At 37.9% G+C, this 21726-nt stretch overlaps 1 protein-coding gene and 1 non-coding gene across 3 annotated transcripts in view; both read right to left on the reverse strand.

The window, feature by feature from the left end:
• ATAD5 (ATPase family AAA domain containing 5) overlaps positions 1-16649 on the reverse strand; it is a 34822-nt gene extending 18173 nt beyond the window's left edge. For both annotated transcript variants that reach the window (XM_043903104.1, XM_043903103.1), the window contains exons 1-9: positions 16214-16649; positions 11366-13278; positions 10280-10388; positions 6990-7145; positions 5489-5615; positions 4866-4947; positions 2551-2735; positions 749-906; positions 62-221 (exon numbers count right to left, since the gene is read on the reverse strand). In XM_043903104.1, the coding sequence (XP_043759039.1) occupies positions 62-221; positions 749-906; positions 2551-2735; positions 4866-4947; positions 5489-5615; positions 6990-7145; positions 10280-10388; positions 11366-13278; positions 16214-16279 (2956 nt within the window). In that variant the 5' untranslated portion in view covers positions 16280-16649. The remainder of the gene's footprint in view (positions 1-61; positions 222-748; positions 907-2550; positions 2736-4865; positions 4948-5488; positions 5616-6989; positions 7146-10279; positions 10389-11365; positions 13279-16213) is intronic.
• Positions 8964-9070, reverse strand: LOC122695724. The gene has a single exon (XR_006341482.1). It is a non-coding gene; the product is annotated as a U6 spliceosomal RNA (small nuclear RNA).
• Positions 16650-21726: the final 5077 nt, after the last annotated feature.

Here is a 21726-nt window from a genome sequence, read left to right on the forward strand (position 1 = left end):
AGCTAACCTCAGCATTTTCAAAAGTGAAATGTTAATGGAAATGATAGTAATTATCACTAACCTTGTTTACAGTGACACTCAGAAAGTACCTGGTGCTCAGTTCGCTTTTTTAGAAGCAAAGAGAAGTATTTCCTCAAAGGAAATCTGGGATTTGACCACCTAATTTCCTCCAACAAAAGATTTCTTACTTCTTCAGTCAAATCTTTCCTTCTCCCCATAAACTGCAATAAAAAACCAAATGTTCAATTAAACTCACATTCTATGTTAATTAATATAGAATTAATTAATTAATTAAAAACTCACATTAATAATATTAATCAGAATATTACCAGTTATTTTCTGTCTGTAAGTCTACATCAGGGTAGGGTTAACTTTAGTCACTAAATACAACCCTTGACGGCAAAGCTGCATTTGCACAGCTTTAGAAGGACTTAGTTCATATTTTTATTGCACTTTTTTAAACTAATTGTATTTTATACATTTATTAGAGTATAATTCTGACTGACAAAGTATCTAAATGTGCTATATAATCTAATATTCTTTTGAAACTGGCTATCATTAACTCTTAAAATGTTTTTAAAGCTCTCAGAGAATTTAAAAGAGATTTGTATTTCAATTGGGATTTATTTTTTAAAATTGGACTCTAGGAAGAGATGATCTTTAGGCTCCAACAGTAGACATGTAAAATTTTTTCCCTCTGAAAAATGTGAAGGAAACGTCCTATAATGTTGAGTGCTCTCATACTTACCCCAACAGTGGAATTATTACTTTTCGAATTTGAATTCAATGTTGAAAATTCACCAAGAGCCATAACACATTTTGAGAGATCTATTACTTTAGTATTTAGTTCTTTAAGTTTAGTTAAGAGAGGACAAGTGGGTGGTTTCAAACGCCACAAATGGCACCCTAAAGAAAAATAGAAAAATCGTTAATTACCTTCATTCTTCACATTCTTATCCATTTACCAAATGCCAAGTCAACAAACACAGAAAGACCCAACAACAACTACACAGTTAACACAAAAGTATCAAAATTCAAAGGAGTACACAGGAACAAAATCCTCACCTGTAACAAATACAATTAATAAAAATTACCTAGTCTTCCCTCCTAATTGTTAAAAATAAGCAAATATTTGCACATTTTTCATTTTTTTAAATCAACCTTGCTGCTCAGGTTAAAAATTTCAGGGGCAATTAGCATCCTGAAATCCAGATTCTGTTACTAGGTGATGATGGGCATGATCCTAAGGAAAAGTATAACTAATCTCTATAGTTGAACATACTATTAGAAAATGCTTTATAACACTGAGCTGGTGAAAGTAACAAGAAAGGTTTCATCCACTGAACGGCTGTAGCAGAACTGAGAGAAAAGGAAACGTAGAATATTATTAGAAAGGCTGACTGGGAACGTCACACAACAGAGAAAAGACAGGCTAAATAAAACTCAAAAACCATCAAGGTCAGAAACATAAAAGGAAAAGAAAGGAGGACAGATCAGAGTGAACATTTCATGAGGAGAGGGACTACACCAAACCAAACCACAAAGCCAGCTGAGAAGAAGATAACTGTTTTTGCCCTGACAAAAAGCACTAGGTGGAAACAATAGGGGGCTTCCCTGGTGGCTCAGATAATAAAGAATCTGCCTGCCATGCAGGAGACCCCAGTTTGATCCCTGGGTTGGGAAGATCCCCGGGAGAAGGAACTGAATTCCTTGGACAGAGGAGCCAGAATTCCATGGATGGAGTCCATGTGGTCACAAAGAATCAGACATGACTGAAGTGACTAACACTTTTCAGGAACAACAACAAAGCAAAGATAGAAAGCTTTGTATATGATCAGTAATTATAAAAACTAAATAGCTCAAGTAAGACTGTGGTTGCCAGTGCACTTGAATCCACAGAGAATTAGATCAGGATCCATCCTACAAGGCTTGTGGAAACATCTCGCTCTCTTGTGCGGTACATGTGAGGGTAGAGAGAGTTAGAACAATGGAGCACGGCTCCCTGTTACCGACTCCAGGAGATGGTTCACAAGAGACTTGTGTGGTACCAAACAGCACAAGCTGTTACAGCAAGGAGGCAAACAGACTTCTCTTAAACAGTGAGCTGCAGACTGGACAAAGACAGGGATGGAGTTCATCTAAGAAACTCTTCAAAGATGATCTGTTCACACACAGGCTCAGATTTCAAGAACACAGCACCTCTCTGGACAGCATTCACTTCAGCACCACACACATGCCTGCCCTCCCCTGGCATCAGGGGTAAGCGGTTCGGCTTTCCTGCCCCACCCCCTTTCTCAGCCCAAGGCTGCAGCAGAGAGGATGTGGTGGTGCTGGTTTAGTTGCTCAGTCATGTCTGACTCTTTGTGACTCCACGGACTGTAGCCCACCAGGCTCCTCTGTTGATGGGATTTCCCAGGAATAGAGAGGATAAAAAGCTACTTTAAACTCCACATAAGAATTATACCTGAACCTTTGTCTCACCTAAAACCAACTCACATAGTTTCATATTGCTTACTAATGTTTAAAAATATCTCATAATAATAAACTCACCATCGTCTTTTTGCTGAACATGAACGACTCTCTGGAAACTGGCACTCACTGCATTGTACACATCTAACGCAGCAGCTTTCTTTGCAATTTGTCGTTTCAACAAATCTGGCAACCCACTCATGAGGAAGTCACGCTTTGCTTTAAACTGCACATCACAATCCTGAGACCTTTCAGATGCATCTTGGCTTTTAAGAAAATATGAGAAATGGACAGCTAAGGTTATAAACACTTAAAAAAAATACACTATAAGACAGTGGTGTTGACGTATCATGGCAAGCTCCTACATGAATGTTCGTAACAGTTCAAACTACTTACTTAATAGGGGTACATATGAATATACGCATATTATACCTGAATAAAGTTGATTTTAAAAAATATGTGTGTGTATGTTGTGTACCAAGCACGTGTACTTAGGCACAAAATAACATATAATGTTTATGTGATGTTTGGAAACAGACAAAAAATAACCAATGGCAATAGAAATCAACTAGCCGATGGTAACATCAACCAGAATGGTGACAACCTTTTCCTCTGGTGGCCGGGACACAGAAGAAGAAAAAGTAAACCAATCGGGAGTAAAAGAAAGATGCTATATCCGGATATAATATACTTGTCAGAACTGTGTGCTTAAGATATGTGCATTTAACAATAGGCAATTATTCCTCAATAAAACTGAAACAGGAAAAAAAAGAAAAAATAACCTCAACTCATGTCCCTAAACCTGGTCTTCTTCCATTGTGCCACCCACTGGCCCAGATCAGAACTTAGGTGTCATCTTTCCACCTTCAACTCTCCCACTCCCAGCCCCTGTGTCTAATTAATCATAATTAATTAGAACCCAGGTCTCCAGGATTGCAGGTGGATTCTTTACCAGCTGAGCCACCAGGGAAGCCCAAGAATACTGGAGTGGGTAGCCGATCCCTTCTCTAGCGGATCTTCCCGATCCAGGAATCGAACCAGGGTTTCCTGCATCACAGGCAGAATCTACCAACTGAGCTATCAGGGAAGCCCAATTAATCATAAAGGGTTCTTAAATTTATCTCCTAGGGAAATCCCTGGTGGTCCAGTAGTTAGGACTTCACGCTTTCACTGCCAAGGGCACAGGTTCAATCCCTGGTGGGGGAATAAAACCCACAAGCCACATGGTGTGGCAAAAAATAAACAAATAAATGTATCTCCTAAAATCTTTCATACATCCTCTCCAATACTTGAGTCCACACTTCCATTATCTCTCACCAGGACTCCTGTATCCATTCTAATCCCTCCTCCATCCCATTCTCTGTACAACAGCCAAATTAATCCAGCAGTCAGATTAAACTTTCAAAATTCAAATGCTTAAGTTTCATTCATGTTTAAAACCCTCTGACTGCTTCTCATTGCTCTTAGCATAGTGACAAAATCCATTCATGTGTCCTAAAGGTCTACCCACACAGGCTGGTACCCCCTCTCCAGCATAATCTCACGCTCTGCTCACTGTGCTCAAGTCACGGGGACATTCCTTCAACTTCCTGTATTTACCATGCTCCTTGCAGTCACAGGGACCCTAGATGGTCCCTCTGGATGGACCACTGCTCCTCCCCAATGAACTCCTGCTCATCCTTCAGTTCAGGCATCATTTCCTCAGCAAATCCTTTCTTAACCAGACCAAATCTACTTAATAGAACTTTGTACCTCTCCTTAGCACAACTCCATTTCTTCACTTGTTGGCTCAATTAACACTTAATCAGAGATCGTCTTTCCTCTAAAGTGTAAGCCTCAAGAAGACGGTGTGTGTGTGCTAAGTCACTCAGTTGTGTCTGACTCTTTGAAACCCTGTGGACTGTAGCCTTCCAGGTTCCTCTGTCCATGGGATTCTCCAGGCAAGAATACTGGAGTCAGATGCCATTTCCTTCTCCAGGGGATCTTCCTGACCCAGCGATCAAACCTGAGTTTCTTATGTCCCCTGCATTGGCAGGCAGGTTCTTTACCAGTCAAGAAGATGGGGAATGTGTCTTACTTCCATGATATTCCTAGTATCAAACACAGTGCCTGGTACATAATAAATATTTAAATATTTTCAAAGTTCATAAACCAGCTTTTTGGTATTTTTGGTTTGCCTATTTATTTTTCCACTAGTGTGTCTAGAGATGGCCACAAAATATTTGCAAAAGATCAAGATCTTCAAATTGCAGTTGTAGCAATGTCAACATTATTATCTTTTAAAATGGACTTCTTAAAGCTTCAAATGATAATTTAAATCTTTCTCATCAAAGTAAATGAATACAAAATACATTCCATAGAATATTTTGGCATTTTAAAATCTGTATCACACTGACCTGCTTTCATCAAAACCAAGGGCAGGATCAGCTGTCTTCTGAGTCTTTCTAGTAAGAAATAAAGGCGCGACTTTCACTTTTCCTTAGAAAAATAAATACTTAGGTTAGTATTAAGGCTTATCATTTCCACTTAGCTTCAATTACTTTCAGAACTCTGTAAAAAATTTTTTAACTAAAATTTTTCTATATAATGAGTTGGGTCTCTCAATCTGGAAATATCAATATCAGAATTTCTTGGGGAGCTTTTTTTTAAGTTACAAATTCCCACAACCCATCTCTAGAGACTCTTGGTCAGTAATGTCTAGGAAAGGACCTAAAAACTTAACATTTTTAAAAATTTACCCAGATGATTTTGATGATCAGTCAGCTTTCAGAATCACTAAGTTAACTGAGGCTAAACAGATACAAAGAAATGCAATCACTTAAAATATACTCACTTACTCTTTGTAAAACTTTTTACTAACTACATTATAACTTCACTCATTTACTCATCAAAATAGAAATATTTAATATAATTAAAGGTTATAAAACAAGAAATTTAAATTTAAATTAAACTAAAATTCAGAACTATATAATCCCCCTCAAACCTCCTGTTTACCATCAATATTATCAAATCTGATTACCAGGGACATTTTTAGGAGTCTTGTTAAGTTTCTTTCCTAACACATCATTCAGACACTGAAGTTTCTTCTGATTTTTCTCAGGTTGCTTTACAGGAGGAGGACTTGAACTTATTATTATTACAGAGTCCTAAGACAGAATAAGAAAAAAAATTTTAATAACATACAGTTAATGTTATTACAATTTCAAAAAGATTATAGTGCTAGAAGTCATAGACAAGAAAATCACATTAGCAATTCTATACATCTCCCTGTCAGAAACTATCTGATACAAAAAATACATGATATGAATGGCAGTAGTCTGTGCTTACACCATACAAGTTCACATGATCAAAAAGATTTATTATGATCATAGTTTTCTTTTTTAAAGAAGCAACTAACAAACTATATTCCAGATAAAAGAATCAACACAACCAAGCTATAAAAATTCTAGCTATTCCCTTTCAAAACTATATATCCTAGAAAAATCTTAGATGAAGTTTGATAAGTACTCATACAGTCAGTATATATCTCCGAGTATCTACTATGTATAGGCAAGAGCAGACACTTGAAACACAAGACAAATGAAACTAGAGATAGCATCAAGGTTAGAACCAGGGTTTAGGGGACAGAGGGAGAGCTAATTTATGAGTGGACAGTTTAACATCCAACAACTGATGAATGTTAGTTGTGGTATTTCCGTATAATGGGGTATTATTTGGCAATAAAAAGGAAGAAAACACTAATGCTACAACATGGATGAACCTTGAAACATTATGCGAAATGAGAGAAGCCAGACACAACAGACCACATATAGTATTATATGTGATAATATATCATTTGTATTAAATGTCCAGAATAGACAAATCTATACTGTTTGGCAAGGGCTGAGGGAGGGGAGATTGGCAGGTGACAGCTAAGGAAATGGGGGTTCTTTTGGAGGTATTAAAATGTTCTAAAATTGACTGTGGTGATGGATGCACAACTCTATGACTGAATTGCATACTTTAAACAGCAAACTATATGGTATGGAAATGATATCTCTCTAATAAAGCTATATATCTCTGTAATAAAATTGTTGTTGTTGTAAAAAACACAGAAGATGGTGGCATTTAGAGGATCTTAAAATCTGAGTAGGAATTCCTTCAGTAGGACTGAGTACCTAATACACACTTCAAGCTGAAACCACAAACTGAAAAGAGTTAAAACTGTACCCTTTGGAGAGAAATGAATAATTTAGTAAGACAGAGTGAAAGGTGTGTACTTGAGGAAGGGGGTTGTTTTGAGGAAAGACAAGAGCCAGTTCTGCCTATGAAGGGTCTTGAATGACTTAATAAGGATTCAGATTGTATTCTGTGGGCAAAAGACAGCCAAAGTCCTTTAAAAAAGAATGGAAAATTATATTCTTCCTACCACTTCAAGGCTTCCTACAAGTACTCTATCTTATAATTTTATAAGGGTTTCCTTCTCTCATTTCAAACAGAAGAGAACAAAATTTATACCACTAAATATCTGTAATACTTACTTCTGTTTCTGATCTTTCAGGAAGCGTCTGATGTCTAGACGAACGCCTTAAAGGTGTCACTACTTCTTCAGGAGATTTTGACTTACTAATATGCAAAGCTTTTGCTTTTTCAATCAATTGTTTTGCTTTTGATACATTTTTTGAAGCACGGCTTACCTAAACACAAATGTGAAATAATAATTTAGGTTTCTGGCAAATATTTTATATTTAATAATAGAAAAATAGAAAAGATAAAACTTTAGAGACCCTAAAAAGACAGGAGGTTGTCTGGGGAAAAGGAAGGGACGAACAGGCAGAGCACAGAGGATTGTTAAGGCAGCAAAACTACTCTGGATGATACTATTAATAGAATGGTGGATACATGTCAGTATATATTTATCTAAACCCACAGAATATGCAACACCAAGAGTAAGCCTTAACTTAAACTATGGGGACTTCCTTGGTGGCGGAATGGATAAGAATCTGCCTGCCAATACAGGGGACACAGGTTCGAGCCCTGGACCGAGCAGATTCTACATGCCATGGAGCAACTAAGCCCATTCAATACAACTGCTGAAGCCGCAGCTCTAGAGCCTGTGCCCCAGAAGAGAATGGCAGGCACCACAACAAAAAGTAGCCCCCACTTGCTTCAACTAGAGAGAGCCCTTGCAAAGCAAGTCCTAAATAAATAAATTTTTTTTGAAAGACTTAAAAAAATAAATAAATAAACCATGGACATTGGGTGATAATGATGTGTCAATGTAAGTTCATCGATGGTAACAAATGTACTATTCTGATATTGATAATGGGGGAGGTTTTTGCCTGTGTGGTAGCAGAGGGTATCTGGGAAACCTGTACCTTTTGTTCAGTTTTGCTATGAGCCTGAAAGTGTTCTAAAAAATGAAGTCCACTAAATATATACATAATAGAAAAATATAATCACAGATCACACCAAATAAAGGACCAAAAAAAATACCTATTCAAATTTTACCATGGAAATGAAATTAAAATGTGTCTAATTATACTTGGTTTGCCGTCATTTTTTTACTTGAAATCTATCCAGATAAATATAATTACATTTGTAAAAAAAACACCCAGAAAGATGACTGTATATAAAAAAAAATTTTTTTTTAAATAGATGTCTGTATAGATTGGAATTGTTGGTTATTTCCATCTTCATGGCATCTTTTCTTTGTTTTTAGTCACTTACAGGCTGAATCCTTTAGAGAGAAATTGAAAAGGTAGTAGGCATAGAAAAAAGCACTAGAAAAGAACAAAGTCTACTCTGCAGGTCTGGCTCTGTCACTGATGTACTAAGCAACTTTGTGTATTTAAATATTATCTTCCAGATAATGTGTTTTCCATATTTTGAGTTCTACAAGTTTTTACATTTGGATTAAAAACATACTGCAAACAAGCTATAAAAGTTTACATTATATGATCTCTTTTAAAAATGATATATCTATTTAAGCATAGGAAAAAGTTTGGAGTAGTAAACTCATAACTATTAAAAGTGGGTTACCCTTACAGAATAAAAGACAAAAAATTTTAAAAAGCTTTCACTTTTATATGTATATACTACTGTGATTTTTAAATAAATGCTTGCCATTTCTTCAAAACTTTTAAAATTTTTTTAAAAAATGTTAAAGAGAATAGGCATAAAAAAATAAAAATAAAAAAGAACAGGCATGGATATTCAGTACCTAAGGAGGTTAGGAATGTTAGGAATTTGCTTTACAGGAGTAGAGTGATAGATATCTGTTGTTCTGGTAGCAAAATTTTTGACAGGCTGGTGATAAACCTTAGGGTAATAATCCAGCTAAATTTAAATTAACAACTCCATCACTGAACCAGTTAACAAAGAGATCTGTTTTAGTAAATGCATGGGGAAAAAATACACAAGCATTTTGGCAAATTCTGCTATTACTTGAAATTGTTTTTTGTTTGTTTTTTTTTTATTTTTACGCAACTCTCAGGCATTATTGTCACCTAAGAAAAAATATGGAACGCTTCACGAATTTGCGTGTCATCCTTGCGCAGGGGCCATGCTAATCTTCTCTGTATCGTTCCAATTTTAGTATATGTGCTGCCGAAGCGAGCACGAAATTGTTTTTTTTAATAGTTATTTTTCTGATAAAAGTTTTTAAAAGTTCTTATTTATAGAAAAACAAAAAACAGAAAAATGAAGAAAATTAAAATCAACCATAATCCAATCACCTCAAAAAATAGCCATTGCCAATACCCTCCTTTGTGACTGAGCTGCCTGTCCTCCCAGCTCTTACTTACTCCTAATGTAACAGGACTTCCATCCTGACAGTTCTCTACTTTCTTCCTATTTATCAGCTTATGGTAGCCCTCTTCCCATGCCCCCAGCTTAAAATGCACTGTGTGTCACTCCAACTCTCAAAAATGTTTTAACCTTCTTTGGCACCACTGTCCTTCAAAGGAGGGCTAAATATTCACTTCACGAGATTAATGGTATGAGTACTAAGTATAATACCTGGAACGTGGTAAGCTGTCAAAATAGAGGGAAAAAAAGGACAGCTGCTAAAGAAAAACAAAGGAGATACCAACTTTCTGTGGCAGGGGCTTTCTCCCAAGGATTACATGAGAATCACCCTGGTAGCTTTTTAGACACACACACACTTGTATCTACTCACCCAAGAAAGAATCCAATTCTCTCATGGAGGGGATAAGCAGTTTATTTTACAAAAGCAGCTAAACTATTCCTACACATTCTCCTTTCAGGATAGTGGTTTTCAACTGAGGGTGATTTTTCCCTCCAGTGGATATTTAGCAATGTCTGGAGATATTTTTGGTTGCCAATGCTGGGCGAGTTGGACTGCCACTGCCGTCTCATCCATAGATGCCAGGGTTACTGTTTAACACCCTATAAAGCATGAGACAGTCCCCCACAACAAAGAATTATCCAGCCCATAATGTCAACAGTACCAGGATTGAGAGACCCCACTTTTTAGCCTCTAATCTATAGAAATAAAACAAAAATTCAATCATGCTTATTTCCGTAAGCAGCCTTAAGGAAAATGATTGGAATATAAGTATGATTAAGAAAACCTTTTCTAAGTAAACTACATGGTCTTTATCAACTGCTTTCATCTCACAATAAGATATATTGATCTCTTCATAAGCTAACTCACAGAATGAATCATCTAAAATAGTAAAGGGTTGTAGTTAACATAAACCAATCTATGAATCATGTGAATCTTCTTTTGGCGTATCACTTCCAAAAGTAGCGGTTGTTGTTTTAGAAAACAGAATACACTTACAGGACTCCCTAATATTTCAATTACCTTTCTAGTCTGAGTCTCAAAATCTTCATCAGCATCTTCAGATTTCTTAGACCTTTTCTTAGATTTTTTCTTAGATTTTTTTGGAGTACTAATTCTGGTGAATTTCATTCTGAAAGCAAACCAGAAAGATATTGACAAATATTTTTATGATTATAATGTCTAAGAATTTCAATTAAATATAGTAAACAACTAACTAGAGCTCTAATTTCTGGACAGTTCTGAAGTAAAAAACAAAAAAAATCAAACCCTCCATTAGTTTCAAGTTACTGGTTCAAATGTAAGCCAAACTCAATGTTAAACTCTTAGAAAACATAAAGCTTCTTTTGTAAATCATTAAGTTTTCCAGAAAATTAGCCCCTAAGATCTTTCTTATCTTCCCTGATAGTTCAGTCGGTAAAGAATCTGCTTGCAATGCAGGAGACACCGGTTCTATCCCTGGGTCAGGAAGATCTCCTGGAGAAGGGATAGGCTACCCACTCCAGTATTCTTGGGCTTCCCTTGTGGCTCAGCTGGTGGAGAATCTGCCTGCAATGTGGGAGACCTGGGTTCGATCCCTGAGTTGGGAAGATCTCCTGGAGAAGACAAAGGCTACCCACTCCAGCATTCTGACCTGAAGAATTCTATGGACTACAGTCCATGGGGTCAGAGATGGACACAACTGAGCAACTTTCACTCCACTTCACTTCACTTCAAAATCTTTCTTACATTGGCCAGAACCAGCATGCAAGTATATATCTCATAGTATATGTCTCAGTTTACCTAAAGTTCTATAACTTATTTTTAATCTCATGCTTGCTAAATGCACAGATTTCTTATTTGAAGGATATTCCTCCAGGAATTAGCAACTATGATAAACAAGAGTGTAAAGCTCATCTGAAATACATAAAAGCTCTTCTGAAAGCATGCCTGACTTTAAGTATGGAAAATAAGCAGCATTTTTGAAACCCTGTTTTCTTTTTCTTATAAATAAGCTGTGTTCTAGGGGAAAAAACAAACAAACTATTCTCCAGTGCTTGACGTCTTTTCCTTCGAATCTAATAACTTACACAGAATATTCAGAAATTGAGGACAAAACAGAACTTTTACCTAATAGGGCTCTCTGAATCAGAGGGTATTGTTATTAATTCCGCTGTATATAAGCGATGCTTCTCTGATAAACTGGCTGCTTTTGGAGTAGAAGCTTTGACTGGACTATCCTCTTGTGCATCTTCAGAATCAGTACCTCGAACGATTACTGTAGCAGGAGCGCTGCTACTTCTTACAGATCTTCTGCTTGACTTGGGTGTAGAAACATTTCCCAAGCTGTCTTCAGTCTCAGCTTTAGACTGTATAACCTTATCCTTAACTGGTAAGCTGGTTTTTCTTGAAGACTTATTATTACACGGAGAGGAAATCTTTAGAGGGTCATCATTTGCTGTACGTTCACAAACAAGGCTTTCCTTGTTAAATAATGTGCTGCTTTTGAAAAGTTCTGTTTTCTTTTGTCTTAAACTCATTCTAAGCCTGTTTTGATTTTGCTTCTCTTTAAAGGAAGGAGTTGTTTCTTTTTCCTGAGTATTTCCCTCTTTATTTTCAGCTGGAATACCACCAGTTGCTAACATTTTTTTATTATTTTTCTTCAGTGTTTTACTTTTCTCCTTAGGAAAACTTCCTTTATCAGTGTGGGGCTGTGAACTGCCATGATTTGAAACCATTTGGATATTAGGATTTTCCATGACTTTTTTAGAATTATCTCTTTCTTCCTCATTTAAAGATTTTTCATTGAGCTCTTTCTGCTTATCAGAAGACTTTTTGACTCCATTTTTAAGCGTATCTGATACTGGCTGCCTAAATGCTTTCATAAACTGTTGTCTTTCTTCTAGAGTGCATTTAGGTTTCACAGCATCAGAGCTTCCAGCTTCCAACACTGCCAATTCTAATTCTTCCTCATGTATAACAACGTTAGATTTTCTTTTCTGAACTGCCTGTTCATTCTCAGGATCAGACAGACTACTTTCCATTTCCACCTGCTTTTGTTTCAAGAAAATGGAGGGTATTTTCCCTGTCTTTTTTGGGGGGATGGGGTGAACTTGTGCAAGAACAGTGACTGTCTTAAAGCGGGTCTGTTGGGAAATTTCATAGGTTTCGGGGTCACTCATACAACCACTTCTGACTGTATCTTCAACAGTTTCAGAAGGAATACAAATTGACACTGTAGAGTCTGGTGTCTGCTCCACTTTATTTTCCTTGTGACTTTTTAAAAATTCCTCATATGAGACAGTTATTGTACTGTCATTTAACAGGGGTATTTCAGTGATTTGATCTCTAGGCTCAGCATCATTCGCAGTACTTTTGATTTCATCAGTTAGGGAAGGCCTTATCTGTTTACTATCATTACCATCTTTTTTAAGGAGATTTAGTTCCTCTGCTAAGGGTAAGCTTTCAGATAGATCTATAACCTCCCTGTGCTTCCTTTTTCTCAATGTTCTGCAATTGATTTTTGAGGGCCCATGTTTAGGATTTACTTTCTTAGACCTTTTTTTGGAGGTCATAGTGCTTGATTGTTTTTTGAGACTTTGGATACTTTCTGCAAGTACCTCGACATGTTTCTTGTCAAGTAAATCGGAAGTACTACTTTCCACAAAATCGTTATCTAAACAACAATCTTCTTTGCTCTCATCACTGTTAATTCCAATTGGAGTTTTATGTTCAGTTTTAATACTACTTAGTCGATGAGATAAATTTAGTCTCTTTCTTCTCTTCTTACACTCTGTATTTGAGGGCATTTCCAAACAGTCTTTGCCGCTGTCAGCACGCAATGGTGTGGATGACTTTGTCTTGCACTTTTTTGTTGTCTGAGTCTTCTCATTTGTGAATGAAGTCTTTCTAAAGTAATCCAGAATATTATTGGACTTGGGTGGAGAGAAAACCCTGTCTCCAGTCTTCCCCATGGGTGATAAATACTTGGTGATTGTTCTGCAAGAAGTTCTGTCATCATCTTTCCTTCGCTTCTTGCATGCCTATCAATTTAAAAGAAGAAAAAAAGCACTTATTTCAAGCAAAATACTATAAAGTTCACGGATTTATTATTTTACGTAATGGGATAAAAAAAAAGAAGGCTTCCTTACTTGATAAACACGATATATTACGAAGAAAAAAAACCTTAAACTTAAATCTACAATCAAATCTCAATGTCACATTGAGTTACACAATTATAACTTGTGTACTTTATTGTATGTATACTTCAATAGAAAGTTTCAAGGACACTATATCTGTGTACAAATACATTAATTACTGTTGGCCTCTGTTCACTTAATAACCTTCAAATAGTACCACACACTCCAACGGAATTTGCAATGAACATGTCACATACAAACACATAAAGTCTAATCCATGATAGAAACTTTATAAACATTGTTTCCATTCCCTTTACGGTTTTTTAGCTAAAAGTAAATAAATTATTCTAACTATTTCCAAGAAACAGGTACACAGTGAACAAGCCTAGGATCCCAAAATTTACTAATTAAGCAAAAATTATAGTGGGCACTTACTACAAATAATTAAAATTTTCCAGTATTTTAATATGCTATTAAAATAAAAAAAGATGCTTGCTCCTTGGAAGAAAAGCTATGACCAACCTAGAGAGCATATGAAAAAGCAGAGACATTACTTTGCTGACAAAGGTCCGTCTAGTCAAAGCTATGGTTTTTCCAGTAGTCACGTATGGATGTGAGAGTTGGACTATAAAGAAAGCTGAGCACCAAAGAAGGGATGCTTTTGAACTGTGGTGTTGGAGAAGACTCTTGAGAGTCCCTTGGACTGCAAGGAGATCAAATCAGTCAATCCTAAAGGAAATCAGTCCTGAATGTTCATTGGAAGGACTGATGCTGAAACTGAAACTCCAATACTTTGGCCACTTGATGAGAAGAACTGACTCATCTGAAAAGACCCTGATGCTGGGAAAGATTGAAGGCGGGAGGAGAAGGGGACAACAGAGGATGAGGTGGTTGGATGGCACCACCGATTCGATGGACATTGGTTTGAGCAAGCTCCAGGAGTTGCCTATGGACAGGGAAACCTGGCGTGCTGCAGTCCATGGGTTGCAGAGTCAGACATGACTGAGTGACTGAACTGAACCGATTAAAACAGTTACTGCCTGACTCCTACACTATTCATCGCCCTTATAAAAAATCTCCATCAGTCTTTTCGTTATTTTTAATTTCCTTCAGTTCATTTGTTAGAATAAACTTGTCAGAATAACAAGGAAACCTTTTTTTTAAAAAAGATAAATAATCAAGAAATTATACTTCTAAAAAAAAAAAAAAAGAAATTATACTTCTAGAAAATTTAAATGTATTATAAAGCTATCATGATTAAAGCATAGCACTGATGCATGAATAGGCAATTTAATAGAACCGATTAGAAAACCAGAAAAAGAGATATTTAAGAATTGGCATATGATAATAATAGCACTCAAGTCAGTGGGCAAAGAAGTAGTCAATAAAAAGTATTGGGGCAAATTTGGATAAATATAAGGCAAAATAAATTACAGACACATAAAATTTTACCTCTTAAAATGAAGTGATAAATGTGTTAGAAGAAAATGCTAGCGAGTTGGTAGTATTATTATCCTGAACTGGTATCAGAGGCGGTATACCATAGGCTCTGGAGTTAGGCAGATCTAAGTTCAAGTGCTGGTTCTGTCAACTACTAGTGTGGGACCTTAAGCAAATTACTTTTAATTTTCTAATTTACTTCTTCTAACCTAATTTAGATGGTTGGATGGCATCACTGACTCAATGGATGTGAGTTTCAGCAAACTCAGGGAGATAGTGAAGGACAGGGAAGCCTGGCATGCTGCAATTCATGGAGTCACAAACTGTCAGACACAATTTAATGACTGAACAACAACAACCTAGTTTATCTTACTTTTAATTACTACTTAACCTGTCATCCGCAGAATACAGATAATAACACCTCATTTACAGAGTTGATATACCCTTCCAATACTGAACATTAAATATTATTACTATGAAATAACTCTCTAAGCTGGGCATCAAAAGCAGAAACTGTAACAAAAAGATGGGAAAACTGCCCAAACAAAAAGCAAGAACTGTGTGATTCCAGTATTAAAAGTTCTTTTTCACACCTAAGACAAGCAGAGCAACTGCCTTGATTTAGCAAACAAGCACCAGCATAACAACTAATAACAAGCAGACAACAGAACTCAATTCTAAAAAGAAAGTGTCCCAGTTACATAAGTAAATACACATCTTGGCTCACTTCAAGGACATACATATAGTGCATAAATACATCAGACAGAATGCGAGCCTGAGATGAAAAGGTGTAAAAATATAGCAACCATCTACTTTAAGATGCTACTTCACTACTTCATGGTGTTAGAAGCTCTTAATAATAACCGCTAGTACATTTCACTGAAACTTGATGTACACAAGAGAATAACAGTATGGCAAGGTGGGACTTCTAACTGCAATATCTTAAGCTATAGAAGAATGAGAAAGCGATTTTTAAATGAAGGGTTCTGTTTGATTTCTGTAGTGACAATCTAATCGGTATTCCTAGAGCAGGTGGATTTGGGTGGACAAGTAGAACTAAAAGATTCTTTTCAACGTTAAAGTTCTCTGCTTCCTTATCATGAACTCAAACCAGACCGTGGGATCCTTCATGACATTCATGGCATTAACCAAGTCCAAAACATCCAGTTCCAACATTTGAGGATCTGGGAGCTGGTCCTTAACTAGGCATCCTGAAGTCCCCGCAAACATCTCACAATCCTAACGTTTGTCAGCACCTATCACATCTTGAAGAAACGATACACCCCAGCAATTGTTGAACACAATGTCACAACTCTTGTGGGGCCTCACCAGGTCCCTCTTTGCCCTCATAGATCCTAAACTGGGATCACTCCTCACAAACGGAGATATTCAAGCTCACCTCAATCTCGTAGTCCTTCACCAGAGGGGGAGCAGCTGTCGCCGCCATGGCCAGGACCCCCACCATCTCCTTGCTTTCCGGAATCCCAGTTCCTAGGACCTTTCGCGGCCCGGCCCGGCTTGTCGGGAGGCCATGGAGGCGGCCGACTCCAGCCGGAGCGAGGACCTGGGCCGCGGGGTCCGCCTCGGACTCCCCCCGCGCCCAAAACCAGGGGTGGTCGCAGAGGCTGGGCCCAGCTCAGCCGAGTCGAACGCGGGAAGAGGCGATGAGAAAGCGCGGGCAGCGAGAACCCTCGGGCGTGGTCGGTGAGCTCGGGGTGCCCCCAAGGCGGGCACTCCAGTCCTGAGTGATCGGGGCTAGGGGTCCCGCGGGAAAAGCAGGTCGAACGCAGAACCAAGCCCCCGGCTTCGGAGGGAGTTCTTGTCAATTGGGTTTTCGCGCCGACTGGAGCGCAGGGGGCGGAGCTTAGGTTGCTTCCGGAGGCTGCGCGGACGGTGAGCCGAGAGGGCCAAAATACTTCTTTGACAAGCTTGCGGGAGGCGGGACTGTTTGGTTGAGAATCTAAAAGTAGCGGGGAGTTTGCCGATTTCAAACCTCTAACGCCCAATTTCACGCATGAGGATGTGCTTTGACTAAGTCCGTTGGTGGCAAAATTAAAACCGTATACTTTTTTTTGGCCGCTTTGTGGGGTCTTAGTTTCCCCACCAGGAATTGAACCGGCACCCTCAGTAGTGAAAACGCGGAGTCCTAACCACTGGACGGCCAGGGAATTCCCTAAACCCCTATATTTTGATGCCCCAGATTAGCCCCTATTTAAAAGTGAAAATTCAAGAAGTACCGGAAAAGAAATAATGATTGATTACACTCCTCCCACACGGACTAAAATGTTATTTTGGCAAAGCGTCCTATCTCGAGACACGCCCCCTTGGGGGATCCAAGATTTCGACTTTTTACTCCGTTTTTTTTTTTCTTTCCAGTTCTTTTTCTTATTTGTGTGTGTGTGTGTGTGTGTGTGTGTGTGTGTGTGTGTGTGTCTGCGACTTTCTAGTCCTAATTGAACTCATTTCTTCCTGTGGATTTTGTCCGCGCGAGCAGCTACGAGCCCACGGTCATCGCCTCAGCTAGCTGCCGTGTGTCCGAATTGTCCCTGGGTACCAGTAGTATGCTAGTTTGTAGTCACGATAATTTCATATATCTTTTGCATTGTTTTCATACATACGTTTAGCTTTACATTTTTTAACATGACACTTGCAATTTACAGACTGTATTTATTTTGTTTGAGTGCATAACTACACGATGTGTAAGAGCTGAAACAAGACATGTAAAAGACCTATCAAATGATAACGAGAAGCCACCTTGTTCATGGGGTTATACAAACTGATTTTAACTGTTGAGTAATTGTGTCTATCATTGTGGTATTTGCTATTGTCTGGACAACATAAAAAGTACAAATGTCTCCAATGAAATTAGAGGTAATTACATTCTCTTTGAAAATTGTTAACCCTGATAAGGTTAAACTTCTAAGTATAAACTGTTTTGTTGTTTTGGTTTGGTTTGTTTATAACTCGTGTAGAATAAGAACACGCTCTAGGAGCACAGAGAAGAGGAGGAGCAAGAGGCGGAGCTAGAGTTGGGTGGGGGGAGAAGGAAGAGGAATCGATTAGAAAATTACTGAAAAAAAAAAAATGAAAGTCTCTCCGATATGCACCCCCAAATTCAGTTTCTTCCTCTTAGCCGCAAAGGCAGCCCATATCACCTATTTGGTGGATTGCAGTGGATAGTGGACAGTATGGCAGACTTTCTTTGGGGGATTCCCTGGTGGCTCAGACGGTAGAGAATCTGCCTGCAATGCTGGACACCCGGGTTCGATCCAGAATTCCACGTATGTGGATACATAATGTACGTAAAAGTACATATAAAAGTATCTGTAGAAAAATCTTTAGCTTTGTTTTTTTTTACATGGAAGGTAATAACCTAAATATCACTCGCCAATTTTTTTCGTTGTCTTCAAGAGCTAGCCATGATACAGGTCCGCTTGATTCATTCTCTTTCATTCCCGAGCATTTCACCCAACTATGCACCTTTCATTTATCCATTTCCTTAGTGATGATCGTTTAAATTGTCTTCAGTTTTCTGTTAGACAAACAGTGATTTGATGAGCATTCTTGTCTCCTTGAACACAGGTAGTGCTTTTCCAGGATACACACCTAGATGTGGAATTGCTGGTTTCTAGAGTATGCAGTGCTTTTTAGTCTTCCAAAAAACTACACATTTAAAATGCCTTGTGCTAAAAAAAAAAATAAAAAAAATAAAATGCCTTGTGCTGTTAAGCATTTGCACTGAATTTATTTTTAGATACCGAGTTAATATTTTACAGAAATTTATTTAGGAGCTTATGGCATTTATTAATTTTAAATTAAATGAGCTGTATATTTGTATGGCAATTTAGCATTTACAATGTGCCTGTGTTGTTTTCTATTATCTTCTTCATCTGGCTAATCCTTACTTTTAAAAATTATTATTAGCTTCTATATTCATTCAAGTAATGCCTGTATTTTGTTTAAAATTCAAAGAGCTTCATAAAGCTTTTAATCAAAAAACACCTAATTTCTATTTCAACCCCCAGTTCTATTTCCCAGAGGCAACCACTTTCAAAATTCTTCTAGCACTATAAATATCTGTTTATCTTTAACTAATTCAATATCTTTACACAGCTATTTCTTGATCTAACAATTTTAAACAGTATTCACTAATGTTCTGTTATGGCGGTTAAGGATTTTATTCTCTTGTAACACCACCCTCCACTCTTCCTTTCCTCCCACATTCCCAATATAGCTAAATTATGAAGACTTGTGCACAAATGTTCCTAGACACTTTATTTGTAATAGTAAAAATCTGGGAACAACCTACAAACAGGTAAATTAATAAACATATCCATTCCATGGAATACTACTCAGTAGTAAAAAAAAAAAAAAAAAAAAAAGAACTATCAATACATGAAATAACATGGATGAATCTCAAAATCCTTCTGGTGAGTAAAAGAAGCCAGATGAAAAAAGAGTATATACTGCATGATTCTATTTTTCTAAAATTTGAGAAAATGCAAATTAATTTCTACTGACAGGAAGCAGAGCATCATTGCCTGTGTTCAGGGGTTGAAGAAGGCATGGATTACAAAAGAATGCATTACATGGAAAGTTTGGGGAGTGATAGAAATGTTTGTTATTTTGGTTATGGTAATGCTTCCTCATGAAAAAGTTAATCACATTATATGTTTTAAATACATGCAGTTTATTGCAAATCAGTTATACTCAATAAAGCTGTTTTAAAAAATTGTTAATGCTGATTTAAGTTTTTCAGCATGGACAGGACTCATTAGTGGGTTCTACAGTAGGATGATCAGAAGATGAACCAGCATTTTCACTGAGGAATTTCCTAGTATTAAGAGGTAGAGGTCTTTTCTCTGGATGACTTGGTTTCTCCAATCTATTTAGGGGCATGTGTGGGTGCTCAGTCGCTCAGTCTTCTCCAACTCTTTGCAAACCTATGAACTGTAGCCCACCACCAACCTCATCTGTCCATGGGATTCTCCAGGCAAGAATACTAGAGTGGGTTGCCATGCCCTCCTCTAGGAGATCTTCCCAACCCAGGGATCAATCTTATGTCTCCCGCATTGGCAGGTGGATTCTTTACCACTAGTGCCACCTGGGAAACCCCTATTTAGGGGCAGAGGTGTTTATATCTCATGTAGTTTCATGGAAGCAGTAGGGAGGAATCACCTAAATGCATGGACTAGGGCAATGGACCTAAAATATCTAACTCTAATATTAACAGATACCCCCAAGTTAGTCCCATAACTCATTGTAATGTGCTGTGCTATTCATCCTTCCATCCATTCTATAAATATTGAGTATCTGATACATGCCAGCTATGAACAAAGCAGCTGTACACAAAACAGACAAAAATTCCTCTCCTTTTAGGATTTATATTCTAGTTGGTAGAGACATATGACACAAATGACAGATAAGTAAAATACATGGCGGTGAGTGATTGAAAGTCACCCAGTCTGGAGAAGGAAATGGCAACCCACTCCAGTATTCTTGCCTGGAAAGGTCCATGGACAGAGGAGCCTGGCGGGCTGCAGTCCATGGGATTACATGACTGAGCATGTGTGCATGAGGGTGGAGGGAGATGGGTTGGTAGCAATAAAGTGGTAGAACTAAAAAAAAAAAAAAGAAAGTCACCCAGTCGTGTCTGACTCTTTGGGACCCCATGGGCTATACAGGTAAGGTAGAGCTAAATGCTAACGAGAAAATAATGCAGGAAATAGGATAAGAAGAGGAATGTCAGAATATAGGTTGTGGGTTTTTTAAGTGACTAAGTATTTTTAAAGAATATATAGCCTGAATTTCCTTGGAGTCTTCAGGGGGAGTCAGCCCATTTCTGAATGGTTCCTCTTCTGCAATTCTGGATATAAATTCTTGCAGTAGTCTTGGGCAATCACTACTCCTCCACTTCCTATCTTCCAAAATTTGTGGAACTCACTAGTGCTTTTTGTTCTCTGCTGTTCCACTCTCCTTCATGGATCACTGCCTTGTCGTGCCTAAGAGGCTTGCGTGACTCAATGAAGCTATGAGGCATGCCATGCAGGACCACCCTAGTTGGATGGGTCATAGTGAAGAGTTCTGACAAAAAGTGGTCCACTGAAGGAGGGAATGGAAAACTAGTCCAATATTCTTGCCGCGAGAACCCCATGAACAGTATGAAAAGTCCAAAGGATGTGACATGAGAAGGCCATACCCCCAGTTGGAAGGTGTCTAATATGCTACTGAGGAAGAGCAGAGGGCAATTATGAATAGCTCCAGAAAGAATGGAGCAGCAGGGCCAAAGCAGAAACAACACTCAGCTGTGTATGTGTCTGGTGGTGAAAGTAAAGTCCTATGCTGTAAAGAACAATATGGCATAGGAACCTGTAATGTTAGTTTCACGAATCAATGTAAGTCGGATGTGATCAAGCAGGAGACGGCAAGAATGAACATTGACATCTTAAAAATCAGTGAACTAAAATGGACAAGAATGGGAGAATTTAATCCTCATGACCATTATATCTACTATTGTGGGCAAGAATCCCATAGTAGAAATGGAGTAGCCCTTATAGTCAACAAGAGTCCAAAATGCAGTGCCTGCGGGCAATCTCAAAAATGACAGAATTATCTCTGTTTGTTTCCAGGGCAAACCATTCAACATCGCAGTAATCCAAGTCTATGTATGCCCCAACCATGATACTGAAGAAGCTGAAGTTGACCAGTTCTATGATGACCTATAAGACCTTATAGAAATAACACCAAAGAAAGACATCCTTTTCCTCATGGGATTGAAATGGAAAAGTAGGAAGTCAAGAGATAACCTGGAGTAACAGGCAAGTTTGGCCTTGGAGTACAAAATGAAGCAAGGCAAAGCTAAGAAGTGTTTTGTCAAGAGAACCCACTAGTCATAGCAAACACTCTCTTCCA

The sequence above is a fragment of the Cervus elaphus genome, chromosome 5 (assembly GCF_910594005.1).
Source record: "Cervus elaphus chromosome 5, mCerEla1.1, whole genome shotgun sequence".
NCBI lineage: Eukaryota > Metazoa > Chordata > Mammalia > Artiodactyla > Cervidae > Cervus > Cervus elaphus.